We start from the raw sequence: 13,765 nt of genomic DNA on the forward strand, positions 1-13,765 counted from the left end.
CCGGGACCACGTCCCCAGCTCCCAACGCGGCTCCGGGACCACGTCCCCAGCTCCCAACGCGGGTCCAGGGACCACATCCCCCGCTCCCAACGTGGCTCCGGGACCATGTCCCCCGCTCCCAACACGGCTCCAGGGACCACGTCCCCCGCTCCCAACACGGCTCCAGGGACCACGTCCCCCGCTCTCAGCGCGGCTCCGGGACCACGTCCCCAGCTCCCAACGCGGCTCCAGGGACCACGTCCCCCGCTCCCAACGTGGCTCAGGGGACCACGTCCCCCACTCCCAACGCAGCTCCGGGACCACGTCCCCCGCTCCCAGCGCGGCTCCGGGACCACGTCCCCCGCTCCCAATGTGGCTCCGGGACCACGTCCCCCGCTCCCAACGCGGGTCCAGGGACCACGTTCCCCGCTCCCAACACGGCTCCGGGACCATGTCCCTGGCTCCCAACGCGGCTCCGGGACCACGAGCGGGACTCGGGATCCGCCAGGCTCGTACAGCACGGCGGGAACCACCGGAAACACCCGGTCGGCCGCTTCCCAGCAGATCACCTTACAAACCTGACGTCTTTGCTACACAGACCAGGCTTTGGTTTTTCCAGGCCAGGCCAGACATGCAGAACAAACCACTTGCGCTCGCGGGGCTGCTGAGGAAAAGGTGAAGGGAGATCCAGGGTTGTAAAGTTCTGCCTAATGCTAAGCCCAGGACTAAAGCCCCGGGGGTCTGAAGCGGGTTTGAAGCAGAGCACCTTGCTCCCCGAAGGTGGGGGGGCTGCTGGTAATGAGGCTTTTCGGAGCGCGGTGACTAAACTTGGATATCACCTCGTTGGCCTCGTTCCGGCCTAGCTCAGCTTTTCTCGCACCTAACGCTGATGGATTCAATCTTTTCAACAAATGCTGTAATGCAAACTCTATCCCCTTAGGTCAGCGTCAAACCATAACATATATGTTGCTTTTGGAACCCTGAAACCATCGAGCAAGCTGCACGGGTCAGAATGATTTGGTATGATTTACTGGCGGTTTGCAGACGGTAAACTAATTCTGGGGAAGAGGGATTGTGCTGCGAAAGGCCAGATCCTTGTGGCTCTTCAGATTTAGTTTTGTCCAGAGGAATGTTAACTTTTCGATTCAGTGAGCGACCGGGGCCTCGGAAAAGTGCTGGGGCCTTGGGGGGGGAAGAGCTCGCGGCGTCCCCGGCAGCACCGAGACCCGCAGGACACGGCACGGTGCTGAGCCCCGCAGGACACGGCACGGTGCTGAGCCCCGCAGGACACCGCACGGTGCTGAGCCCCCAGGACACGGCACGGTGCTGAGCCCCGCAGGACACGGCACGGTGCTGAGCCCCCAGGACACCGCACGGTGCTGAGCCCCGCAGGACACGGCACGGTGCTGAGCCCCGCAGGACACCGCACGGTGCTGAGCCCCGCAGGACACGGCACGGTGCTGAGCCCCCAGGACACCGCACGGTGCTGAGCCCCGCAGGACACCGCACGGTGCTGAGCCCCGCAGGACACGGCACGGTGCTGAGCCCCCAGGACACCGCACGGTGCTGAGCCCCGCAGGACACGGCACGGTGCTGAGCCCCGCAGGACACCGCACGGTGCTGAGCCCCGCAGGACACGGCACGGTGCTGAGCCCCGCAGGACACCGCACGGTGCTGAGCCCCGCAGGACACGGCACGGTGCTGAGCCCCCAGGACACCGCACGGTGCTGAGCCCCGCAGGACACGGCACGGTGCTGAGCCCCGCAGGACACCGCACGGTGCTGAGCCCCGCAGGACACGGCACGGTGTTGAGCCCCCAGGACACCGCACGGTGCTGAGCCCCCAGGACACGGCACGGTGCTGAGCCCCGCAGGACACGGCACAGTGCTGAGCCCCGCAGGACACGGCACGGTGCTGAGCTCCGCAGGACACCGCACGGTGCTGAGCCCCGCAGGACACCGCACGGTGCTGAGCCCCGCAGGACACCGCACGGTGCTGAGCCCCGCAGGACACGGCACGGTGCTGAGCCCCGCAGGAGGTGCGGACACCGTGGCCTTCGACACCCTCCTTGGAATGAAACTCACGGGTCCGCCGGGGCTCCCGGGGCCAGAGAGGAGCCGAGGAACCACCGGGACGGTCCCCGAACCCTCATCCTGCTGTGGGTGCAGCAGCAGGCAGGGCAGGTGCAGGCAGGTACAGGCAGGGCAGGTACAGGCAGGTACAGGCAGGGCAGGTGCAGGCAGGTACAGGCAGGGCAGGTACAGGCAGGGCAGGTACAGGCAGGTACAGGCAGGTACAGGCAGGGCAGGTGCAGGCAGGTACAGGCAGGGCAGGTGCAGGCAGGTACAGGCAGGTACAGGCAGGTGCAGGCAGGGCAGGTGCAGGCAGGGCAGGTACAGGCAGGGCAGGTGCAGGCAGGTACAGGCAGGGCAGGTACAGGCAGGGCAGGTGCAGGCAGGGCAGGTGCAGGCAGGTACAGGCAGGTACAGGCAGGGCAGGTGCAGGCAGGGCAGGTACAGGCAGGTACGGGCAGGGCAGGTGCAGGCAGGTACAGGCAGGGCAGGGTGCAGGCAGGTGCGGGCAGGGCAGGGCAGGTGCAGGCAGGTACGGGCAGGGTGCAGGCAGGTACAGGCAGGGCAGGGCAGGTGCAGGCAGGGTGCAGGCAGGGCAGGTACAGGCAGGTACAGGCAGGTGCAGGCAGGGCAGGGCGCAGGCAGGTGCAGGCAGGGCAGGGTACAGGCAGGTACAGGCAGGTACAGGCAGGTGCAGGCAGGGCAGGGTACAGGCAGGGCAGGTACAGGCAGGTGCAGGCAGGGCAGGTACAGGCAGGGCAGGTACAGGCATGGCAGGTACAGGCAGGCGCAGGCAGCCACAGGTGTGGGCAGCTACAGGCGCCGGCAGCCACAGGTGTGGGCAGCTACAGGCGCAGGCAGCTACAGGCGCAGGCAGCTACAGGCAGGGCACAGGCAGGGCAGGGATCTCCTTCCTCCCCGCAAAACAACCTGTGGGCACAAAGACTTCCAAACCCAGAGCCAGCGTCTCCGTTTCGAGCGCTGGTTGGGTTCTCCGCTCCCCAGGCGTTCAGGCTGGTTTTGTTACGTTGTAATATTAACAACAGCCACGGCGCCGTCCCAGGACAGCGCCACGGCCGCACAGAAATCCCTGATCCGCCAGAAAACAGCCCGAAAAGCCAAGTGTGCGGCCGCACCTCCAGTAAACCGAACCGCTCGCCTTACGGAGCCGCACGCGGCTCACGGGAGACGAGGAATCACACAAAGACACCGGCGGACCCGGCGCTGGGGACAAACGTTAGAGGAATACAGGAATTATACCTGAGAGCCAGCGCGGCCCCAGCGCCAGCTTTAATTGCCATCCTCAGCTCCGACACCTCAACAGCTCCAAGTTAGAAAGCCCAGAGGAAAACATTTGGCTGGGCTGAGTCACTTCAGAAGCTCAGGAAGCAGAACGGAAGCCAAACGAAACGGCAGGAGCGCGGGGTCAGTCACCGGCTCCGGCTCCGGGGTAATTAATGAGCACCCTTTGCAGGAGGACGCCCGGGACGGCAGCGGCTCCCGGAGAAGGAGATGGAGCAAACCCAGTCCCAGGCTCCTGCCCGTCTCCTGCAGCCCTTCTGACGCCTTCCCAGCTCTAAAATACTATAAAAGATACCAACAGTAACGCTCTTAACACAAAACATCTCGTGAGCAGAAGCATCCTGGCTGTTGGCAAATCACGCATGTAGTTACACAGCCCCTTTGAATATCAAGACTTGCTAAGCTTGGCCTGTTAAGAACGGTTCTAGCAAAGCCTCAGCACCGATAAGCAACACTGAAGGTGCAGCAGAGTGGAAAGAGACGCTTCCCAAACACCAGCACGAGGAATTTAGGGAAGGTTTTGGGTGAGCGATGCGATGCTGGGCAGCGATGAGCCTGCGGGACAGAGCGGCCGTTACAACACGTTACGGGATGTGTGCGGGGCAGCAGGACGGGAGAGCACAGTCCCCACAGCATCCTCACAGCTCAGTTGAGGAGGGCTGGTCTGGACAATAGAGCAGTGAGGTGGGTTGCAAACTGGCTTAAGGAGAGAAGCCAGAGAGCGGTAGTCAATGGTGCGGAGTCCAGCTGAGGCCAGTATCCAGTGCAGTGCCTCAGGGGGCAGTGCTGGGGCCAATATTATTCAATATATTCATTAATGATTTAGACGAGGGAATAGAGTGACTGTCAGCAAGTTTGCTGGTGACACCAAGCTGGGAGGAGTGGTGACACTGGAAGCTGTGCTGCCATCAGAGACCTGGACAGGCTGGAGAGTTGGGCGGGGAATAACCTGATGAGATTTAACAAGGGAAAGTGTAGAGTGTTGAATCTGGGCAGAACAACCCCAGGTTCCAGTGTAGGTTGGGGAATGACCTATTAGAGAGCAGTGTAGGGGAAAGGGAGCTGGGGGTGCTGGGGACAGCAGGGTGACCATGAGCCAGCACTGGCCCTTGTGGCCAGGAAGCCAATGGGACCTGGGGTGGGTTAGAAGGGGGGGTCAGTAGGTCAGAGAGGTTCTCCTGCCCCTCTGCTCTGCCCTGGGGAGACCACACCTGGAATATCGTGTCCAGCTGTGGCCCCTCAGTTCCAGCAGGACAGGGAACTGCTGCAGAGAGTCCAGCGCAGCCACCAAGATGCTGGAGGGAGTGGAGCATCTCCCGTGTGAGGAAAGGCTGAGGGAGCTGGGGCTCTGGAGCTGGACAAGAGGACACTGAGGGGGGACTCATTGCTGGGGATCAAGATGGAAAGGGGCAGTGTCAGGAGGATGGAGCCAGGCTCTTCTGGTGACAACCAGGGACAGGACAAGGGGCAACGGGTGCAAACTGGAACACAGGAGGTTCCACTGGAAGAGGAGAAGCAACTTGTTGGGGTGAGGGTGGCAGAGCCTGGCCCAGGCTGCCCAGGGGGTTGTGGAGTCTCCTTCTGTGCAGACATTCCAACCCCCTGGACACCTTCCTGTGTCACCTCAGCTGGGTGTTCCTGCTCCATGGGGGGATTGCACTGGATGAGCTTTGAGGGCCCTTCCAGTCCCAAACATACAGTGATACTGTGATAGTGTGAAAGCAAAGGGTGTGCTTGACAAAGCTGCTGGAACGGGGGCACGAAACAGCCCAACCAACATCCCGCACTGTGACTTGGTGAACCCCCGCACAACGGCCTGGAGGGCTCGTCCTCCCACGCTCCAATAAACCTTCACTTTGTGCTAAAGGCGGGGGGGAAACAGAAGAGAAGAGGTAATTTGGAGCTGTTAATGATGTGAAGGAGCAGCTGGGCAGGGAGGAGCAGGCGGGCGCCCGGAGGCTCCGCCGCACACGGCCAACCGCGGCTCCGCACCAGCAGCACAGGAGCCTCGGGTTGTGCGCACCCAGAATGGGGAGATTCGCTGGTTTCGCACGTCTTTCCGTGCGAGGTAACCGGGAGGACAAAGGAAATGGTGCAACGCGACCGTAACTCCGCGAGCACCAAAGGCTTTAAGAGCTCCCCTAAAGCTCCCGGCCAGTTCAGACACTCGTTTCGCCCACGACTCGCTTGTCTTTTTTAAACAACACAAGTCTCCAGAGGCTCATAAACACCTGAAGAAGACAAGGGATGCCTGTTTGCCCAGAGGAGAAAACAACGCCCGCAAACCCAACAAAACCCCACCCTAAAACTAACAAAAAGCCCCAAACTAAGACTAAGAGCAGGAAAGCGCAGGCTGAGCCAACGCAAGGTGACGGCCCCGCGCCGCAGGGACACCGCGTCGCGGCTCCCGGAGCCCTCGGACACGCTGCCCAACTATGAATGTACTGCTCCCCTAAGCTGGGCTTTGCCACCATCTGCTGCCAGCGCCAGAGACGGACGGCAACTCAGGCGCTGCCACACGAGCGGAGACGGGTCCCAGCGCCGTCCCGGCTCTTCTGGGAGACTTTTTGAGCTGAGTCAATAGGAGAAGATTTGAGAGCTTTAATAAAAACACCTTCACCCTGAGCATTACATTGGATAGCACTGAGAAATTCCTAATTCAAAGCAGTAAAAGCCCCCGCACACCTTTCCCCTCCCAGCCTCAGCCCATGTGTGTTTTCACCGAGATCTCCATTCCACAGAAGCTGTGACCAGAAACCTTTTATTATGCCAAAGCAGCTTCTTGATATAAACCACACCTGGCGAGTTTAGCTGAAGTGGATCCCGCTTCAAAATACACCTTTTGACAGCAAAAAGCAATGAAGAACGGAGCGGTTCAGGCACCAGGAAACAGCTCTGTGGCTCCGGCACCCTCTCCTTTGGAGACGACTGTCACCGCGTCAGGGGACACAAACCAGGGGTGAGTTCCCACCGGGACCCCTCGCTGGTCACAGGTGACGAGCTGGGACGCGGCCCCGCGTTCTGACCCCGGGCAATGGGGACGGTCCCCATTCCCCGCACTGTCCCCGAACGGCCAAGGTGGCCACGAGTGCAAACGAACAGAGTCACATTGATTACAACCAGCTCACGTTGGTGCTGCCAACACGCCGGGTTCACAGGGAAAAGGCTCCGAGTTGGACTCCTCAAACATCGGTAAGACAGGGACAGGCCGATGGGCGAGCGGGGAGAATAGCGAGACAGCCGGCTCCGGAATCTTGCCAGAACGCACGGCTTGCTCCGTGGCACGGGCTCTTCACGGCACAAGGCCCGGGGCGCTGTGATTCGGGTGGCAGAGCACGAGGTGCAGCACCCGCGGGCACTCGCTCCTGCAGCTGCGGCTCAGGCGGGGAATCTCCAACTCCCATGTGCAGTGGTGAGATCAACCACGTCCTCCCCGGATCAAAACTTTACTTAAGACCTTATCACTAGTCTAATTTGATCTATTTTCATCTCTGTTACCGCATAAAACCACTCAAGCGATGGTTCCTCGGGCTGCAGTTTTCTCCTCCAGAGATGCACATCAGCGCCCGTTCTCCTCCAGAGATGCCCGGCGGCGCCCGTTCTCCTCCAGGGACACCCGTTCTCCTCCAGGGACACCCGTTCTCCTCCAGAGACACCCAATGGCGCCCGTTCTCCTCCAGGGACACCCGTTCTCCTCCAGGGACACCCATTCTCCTCCAGGGACGCCCAATGGCACCCGTTCTCCTCCAGGGACGCCCAATGACGCCCGTTCTCCTCCAGGGACACCCGTTCTGCTCCAGAGACGCCCAATGGCGCCCGTTCTCCTCCAGGGACGCCTGACAGCGCCTGTTCTCCTCCAGGAACACCCATTCTCCTCCAGGGACGCCCGTTCTCCTCCAGGAACACCCGTTCTCCTCCAGGGACGCCCGTTCTCCTCCAGGGACGCCCAGCGGCGCCCATTCTCCTCCAGCGGCGCCCGTTCTCCTCCAGGGACACCCAATGGCGCCCGTTCTCCTCCAGGGACACCCGTTCTCCTCCAGGGACACCCGTTCTCCTCCAGGGATGCCCGTTCTCCTCCAGGGATGCCCGTTCTCCTCCAGGGACGCCCAATGGCGCCCGTTCTCCTCCAGGGACGCCCAATGGCGCCCGTTCTCCTCCAGAGACGCCCGTTCTCCTCCAGGGACGCCCGTTCTCCTCCAGGGACGCCCAATGGCGCCCGTTCTCCTCCAGAGACGCTCGTTCTCCTCCAGGGACGCCCGTTCTCCTCCAGGTCGCCCGTCGGCGCCCGTCCTCCGAAAAAGGCTCCGGGCACTGGATACCCAGCAGGTCTGCCCTCGCTCTGGTATTTTCTGTTCCTGAGGGGTGCTCAGCGTTCCTACCCTGCCCACAGCAGCTCTAGTTACGCTCCTCTGGTCGTGGCTTTTCCAAAGCCAACGGTTGACTGAGAGCCCCCAAGTACAACCATTCGTATCAAACCAGAAGGACCGCGGGACGTTTGCCCCACTGCGAGCTCATTTTCAGAGCTAAATTCCTCTGAGTTCCTCCTCACCGAGCCTGTGGCGGCCAGAGCTGGGGTGTCACCCCCAGATCTGCAGGCTGGGCGTCCGACAAACAGCAGGTCCATCTGGAAGTTCTGCTCCATCCCACGCGGATACAGACGGTTCCTGGATTGAGCCATTAATGCATTTCGAGCCTCCGTGCCGGAGGATTAACACACATTATTCCCGCAGAACGTGCGACAAAGACACGTCCAACAGGATCCCGATTGCAACGCGGTTCACCGGGAACCGGCAGCGCAACAGGCACAAGCTGAAGGTCTCAATCCACGTCATTTTGCCCACAAAATGATGGCAGGTTGACTCCTGAGAGCGGCGCGGTGCACCGGGGTAACTCCAGCGCACAGACGCGACGGGAGGCGAACCAGCAGGCCCCCAAAAACGCTCCGAAAACTGACCAAGACAACACGCGACAAGGCACATCAAGGATAAGAGGGTTATTAGGGGCAGTCAGCATGGCTTTACCAAGGGTAAGTCGTGCTTGACCAACCTCATAGACTTCTATGAGGATGTAACAAGGTGGATGGACGATGGCAGAGCGGTGGACTGGTCTACCCTGAATTCAGCAAAGCCTTGGACACAGTCCCCACAGCATCCTCACAGCTCAGTTGAGGAGGTGTGGTCTGGACAATAGAGCAGTGAGGTGGGTTGCAAACTGGCTTAAGGAGAGAAGCCAGAGAGTGGTAGTCAATGGTGCGGAGTCCAGTTGGAGGCCTGGATCTAGTGCAGTGCCTCAGGGGGCAGTGCTGGGGACAATATTATTCAATATATTCATCAATGACTTGGATGAGGGAATAGAGTGACTGTCAGCAAGTTTGCTGGTGACACCAAGCTGGGAGCAGTGGTGACACTGGAAGCTGTGCTGCCATCAGAGACCTGGACAGGCTGGAGAGCTGGGCGGGGAATAACCTGATGAGATTTAACAAGGGCAAGTGTAGAGTGTTGAATCTGGGCAGAACAACCCCAGGTTCCAGTGTAAGTTGGGGAATGAGCTATTAGAGAGCAGTGTAGGGGAAAGGGAGCTGGGGGTGCTGGGGACAGCAGGGTGACCATGAGCCAGCACTGGCCCTTGTGGCCAGGAAGCCAATGGGACCTGGGGTGGGTTAGAAGGGGGGGTCAGTAGGTCAGAGAGGTTCTCCTGCCCCTCTGCTCTGCCCTGGGGAGACCACACCTGGAATATTGTGTCCAGCTGTGGCCCCTCAGTTCCAGCAGGACAGGGAACTGCTGGAGAGAGTCCAGCGCAGCCACCAAGATGCTGGAGGGAGTGGAGCATCTCCCGTGTGAGGAAAGGCTGAGGGAGCTGGGGCTCTATAGTCTGGACAAGAGGACACTGAGGGGGGACCTTATTAATGTTTATAAATATATAAAGGGTGAGTGCCATGAGGATGGAGCCAGGCTCTTCTCGGTGGCAAACAATGACAGGACAAGGGGTAACGGGATCAAGCTGGAACACAAGAGGTTCCACTTAAATTTGAGAAGCAACTTGTTCCTGGTGAGGGTGGCAGAGCCTGGCCCAGGCTGCCCAGGGGGTTGTGGAGTCTCCTTCTGTGCAGACATTCCAACCCCCTGGACACCTTCCTGTGTCACCTCAGCTGGGTGTTCCTGCTCTGGGGGTTGCGCTGGATGAGCTTTGAGGTCCCTTCCAATCCCAAACATACTGTGATACTGTGACGTGACGGTAAGAGCCAGCTGACACGTTGCTGCGCTGCAGGTCCAGAGGTAAGGAGACCAACCTCGGGTGAATTGGATGGTTATTACTCAGGGAGCAAGAGAATTTTTAACCACAAACATAAAACTGGCTTGTACGCTCTGCCCTCCAGAGAAGGAATAGCACGGAGCACGGGGATCCAGCGCTAGTAAGAGATGGGAAAGAGTAAAGATAACGAGACGACCCAAGGTGTGGTTATTGAGCGACACGGAGAAGCCCGAACATCGAACAACCCGGTTCTGAGCTGCGAAGGCCGGAGCAACGGGCAGGACAAACGAACACCCAGCCCGGCTTTCTAAACAACACCCGCGGTTCCTATGGACTGGAAGCTTTGCTGGCTGAGCCCTTGTGAGCTCTCCGCCAGTCCTGCTGCAGGCACTCCACCTAGTGGTTTCCAGCCCGCTTTAATTAGTAACGCTAACGTTTGCTTTGGCGAGAGGCAGCGGAGCAGCCGAATGCGGCCCAGAGCCGGCCGAGCGTCTGCGGGCGCTCTCATCCTGACCACGAGCTGAGACGCTTATCCCAGAGCACAGCCCGGGGCTGCAGAAAGCAGCAGGGCGCACATGGGCACCGCGTGCTGGGCTCCGGACGCTCCAAGGGCCAAAAGCAGCGTGCAAAGGAGAAGCCTCCACAGCAAGCCATAGTGATAACGGCTCAGGCGGGGACACGAGGAACCGCGGCGAGCGGCAAACTGCTTGTTTTGCCAGGAAAGTGGAAAAAATCGCTCCCAACCCAGGGACAGCCGAGTTCATCCTGCCGTGGAGGCACCCGCGGCCCGTGCTGCTGAAGACCCCGCGGGGTTCGTTTCGGGGTGTGCGGGGGGCTGCGAGGACGCTCTGGTCCGGCAGCTCTCGGGCCGCACCCAAAGCCACAGCGGGACGTCCCTTCGCTCGCTTGGAAAGGCAAACAGACCCCACACTGCTCTATAACAACGGCACACGAACCTTCCACCCGCTGCCATCGACCCGCGGCTCCGGAGCACCCGCTCTTCCGGAGCCCCAGGAGAGCAGAGCGCAGGCGCATCGCTTACAGGATGAATCCCATCCGCAGTCGCTCACCTAAGGGGACGGAAATCCTTCCAGGTTTAGCTTGGTCTGCTCATATAACAAAGATCAAGTGACCTGCAAAAGACTTGATCACGAGCTGCAGACACCGCTCACCCCGCGGTTTAGACTTATGAAGCCGCACAGTTAGTCGAGTCTTGCTCATATCTCGAGCTAAAGTGTCCTTTAGCTGAACGTTGTTGTTACACCCTGAAAGACAACGTAACGCAATGTGCAAATGTGTGACCAACGAGCTCTTTAGGGTCTGAGGGCAGTGATAAGGTTTCCATTGACCTTGCTGGCTTCGTTCCGGCACCCAGACCCGCACCGCTCGGCAAACACCATCCCTCACCTCTGGGTGCTGCGACCCGGCTTTTGCACACAGCGGGTGACACCCCCTGGTTTGGGGACAACGAACCACCCCCGGTGATTTTGGGGATCACCTAGAGTGACTTGTCTCCCCTCCCACGCACAGCAGAGGGGCTAGAGGTCTGCAAGCACCAGACACGTCACGAAATGTCACGGACATTAGCAATGAAATGCAAGAAAAAGGACTTGGCTGTGGATCATAGCGCGGAGGAAATGTTCTTCCCCGATGAAACTGTCCCCTTGAGCCCCCACCCGCTTTCCTGCTCCATCCCACAGGAACGGGGCTGCTCGCTCTGATTGCCGAGTGCCTTCGGAACCAACCACAACCCACCCTGTCCCTGCCCCCTGTCCTGAGAACCTCGTGTCCGTCTGTCCAGCCCTCCAGGGCTGGTGACTCCAGCACTGCCCTGGGCAGCCTGTTCAATGCCCCACAGCCCTTTGGGGGAGAAATTGTTCCCCAGATCCAACCTCAACCTCCCCTGGGCAACTTGAGGCCGTTTCCTCTGCTCCTGGCGCTTGTTCCTGGGGAGCAGAGCCCGACCCCCCTGGCTCCAAGCTCCTTTTGGGCAGTTCAGAGATCAGAAGGGAAAAGGTGCCCGGGGGACGAGCAGCAGCCCTGCGCCCTCCCGGTAAAGCCGGTTTATGGGCAGGACCCCAGGCGCCCCGTTTGCCTCCCGACCCAGCGCGAGCAGCACCCGCTGAGAACTGAACTGGGCGCGAGTCAGAAGGCAAGAGCCCGGGGGACAGACAGACAGACAGCAGACGTTATCCCAAACCATGTGAACAGCCGGGTGCAGCCAAAGACAAGACAGAGCAGAACCACAGAATTATTTGGGTTGGAAAAGACCTTTCAGCCCATCAAGTCCAACAGTGACTCTCTCAATATCCACCTGCCAGGACGGTGCTTGATCTCAACAGGAAACGTCTGGAAAGATCTGGTGACATTCCACACAGATTCGGTGCCACCACATCCACTAGTATGACATTTTAGAGCCTCTATTACGCAAAATATTTAAATTGCTTTTAACTTGGTGATGCTGAGAACATTTAGAAGCCGCTATAGTCATGAATATGAACTTCAGCTTAGGTGAAACTACATTTATCCACGTCCAAGTCGGAATTAAACTGGGAAAAGAAAGGAGACTAAGAGGGACTCCATGCTAACAGTACAATATGTTCCCAAAGCTCCCTCCAGACAGGTCGCACCGTGCTGGTGGGACAGCGGGTCCTGCACGCGTTTTATGGTGTTCCAAAGATCCCCGAGGCCGCTGCGGCCCCGGTGACACCCCCGGGAGGGCTGGAGCGGAGAGCTGAGCTCTGGAAAGCAACGCTTCGGGACGGGCACCGCGGGGCAGAGTGGCATTCGGTGGCACCCCCTCCCCACATACATACTGCTTCATGGCCATCAGCTTGGAGTCCATGCTCTCCTGCTTCCCCTTCATCACCTGGATGTCCGTCAGCAGCTTGGTGACGTTGTCTTGCCGAACCTTTATATCCTCGTTCTTTATACTGGATACCTGGAGACAGAAAGAGACGTCAGGGGTGGTTCCTCCCTACAAAATGGTTATTGAGGCTCCGAAGCTGACGCCGCAACTAACTCCTGTTCCTTCTCTAGGCCAAGCGCTGCGTTCACACCTGAACTGTGTCTGCAAAGCCGCTTTTCTGCAAACGGCAAATTCTGCCCAGCCTCAAAACAAAGGCCTTTTTGGCTCAGAAACAGGGTGCTGGGGTGCGAGCGCAGGGCAGCACCCCCACAAACCTCCAGAAACGCAACGGGCCAGGACGCGGGTGTGCGTGACAGCCCTAAAACTGGCGCTCTGCGGCTGCGGAGAGCACACCCGCACCAAATGCAGGAAACCAAGGCTTCCCGCGTGCTGCAAGAGCCCTGCTGCCTGCGCTGAGCTGTGGAGCACTGCGGCAATGAGCACAGTCTGCTGGGCTGGAGAGGCAGCCCAGGGCAGGAGGGCAGCGGCGCTCGCTGCGGCAGACTCGGCATCCTCCTCCTCCCGCTACAAGCGCTCAAGGGGAAGAGTCTGAGCAGCCGACTCGATGTTTCCGATACGATCCTCAGGAGCAATGACACCCTGGCACGTTCACGTTCACCATGGAGACGTCTGCTGCAGCTTAACACGTCTCATCTCCATCCCAGCAGCTCACACACCTTCAGGACCTCTTCATGTCCTCCTAACGTGTCCACCCGCCACGAACACGCCTGGAGGAACTAAACGCCTCAGTGCAAACGGATCACAGTATCACAGTATCACTGTGTGTTTGGGACTGGAAGGGACCTCAAAAGCTCATGCAGTGCAATCCCCCCATGGAGCAGGAACACCCAGCTGAGGTGACACAGGAAGGTGTCCAGGGGGCTGGAACGTCTGCACAGAAGGAGACTCCACAACCCCCTGGGCAGCCTGGGCCAGGCTCTGCCACCCTCACCCCAACAAGTTGCTTCTCAAATTTAATTGGAACCTTTTGTGTTCCAGCTTGATCCCATTACCCCTTGTCCTATCGTTGTTTGCCACCGAGAAGAGCCTGGCTCCATCCTCATGGCACTCACCCTTTATATACTTATAAACATTAATGAGGTCACCCCTCAGTCTCCTCTTGTCCAGCTCCAGAGCCCCAGCTCCCTCAGCCTTTCCTCACACGGGAGATGCTCCACTCCCTCCAGCATCTTGGTGGCTGCGCTGGACTCTCTCCAGCAGTTCCCTGTCCTGCTGGAACTGAGGGGCCACA

The 13,765-nt window shown here is 59.6% G+C and overlaps 1 protein-coding gene across 1 annotated transcript in view; it reads right to left on the bottom strand.

The window, feature by feature from the left end:
* HSF1 (heat shock transcription factor 1) overlaps positions 1 to 13,765 on the bottom strand; it is a 68,876-nt gene that overhangs the window by 39,643 nt on the left and 15,468 nt on the right. Inside the window, exon 4 of the mRNA XM_065054688.1 lies at positions 12,422 to 12,546. Coding sequence (XP_064910760.1) covers positions 12,422 to 12,546 — 125 coding nt within the window. The remainder of the gene's footprint in view (positions 1 to 12,421; positions 12,547 to 13,765) is intronic.

Source organism: Columba livia, chromosome 2 (genome assembly GCF_036013475.1).
Source record: "Columba livia isolate bColLiv1 breed racing homer chromosome 2, bColLiv1.pat.W.v2, whole genome shotgun sequence".
NCBI classification, from domain to species: domain Eukaryota; kingdom Metazoa; phylum Chordata; class Aves; order Columbiformes; family Columbidae; genus Columba; species Columba livia.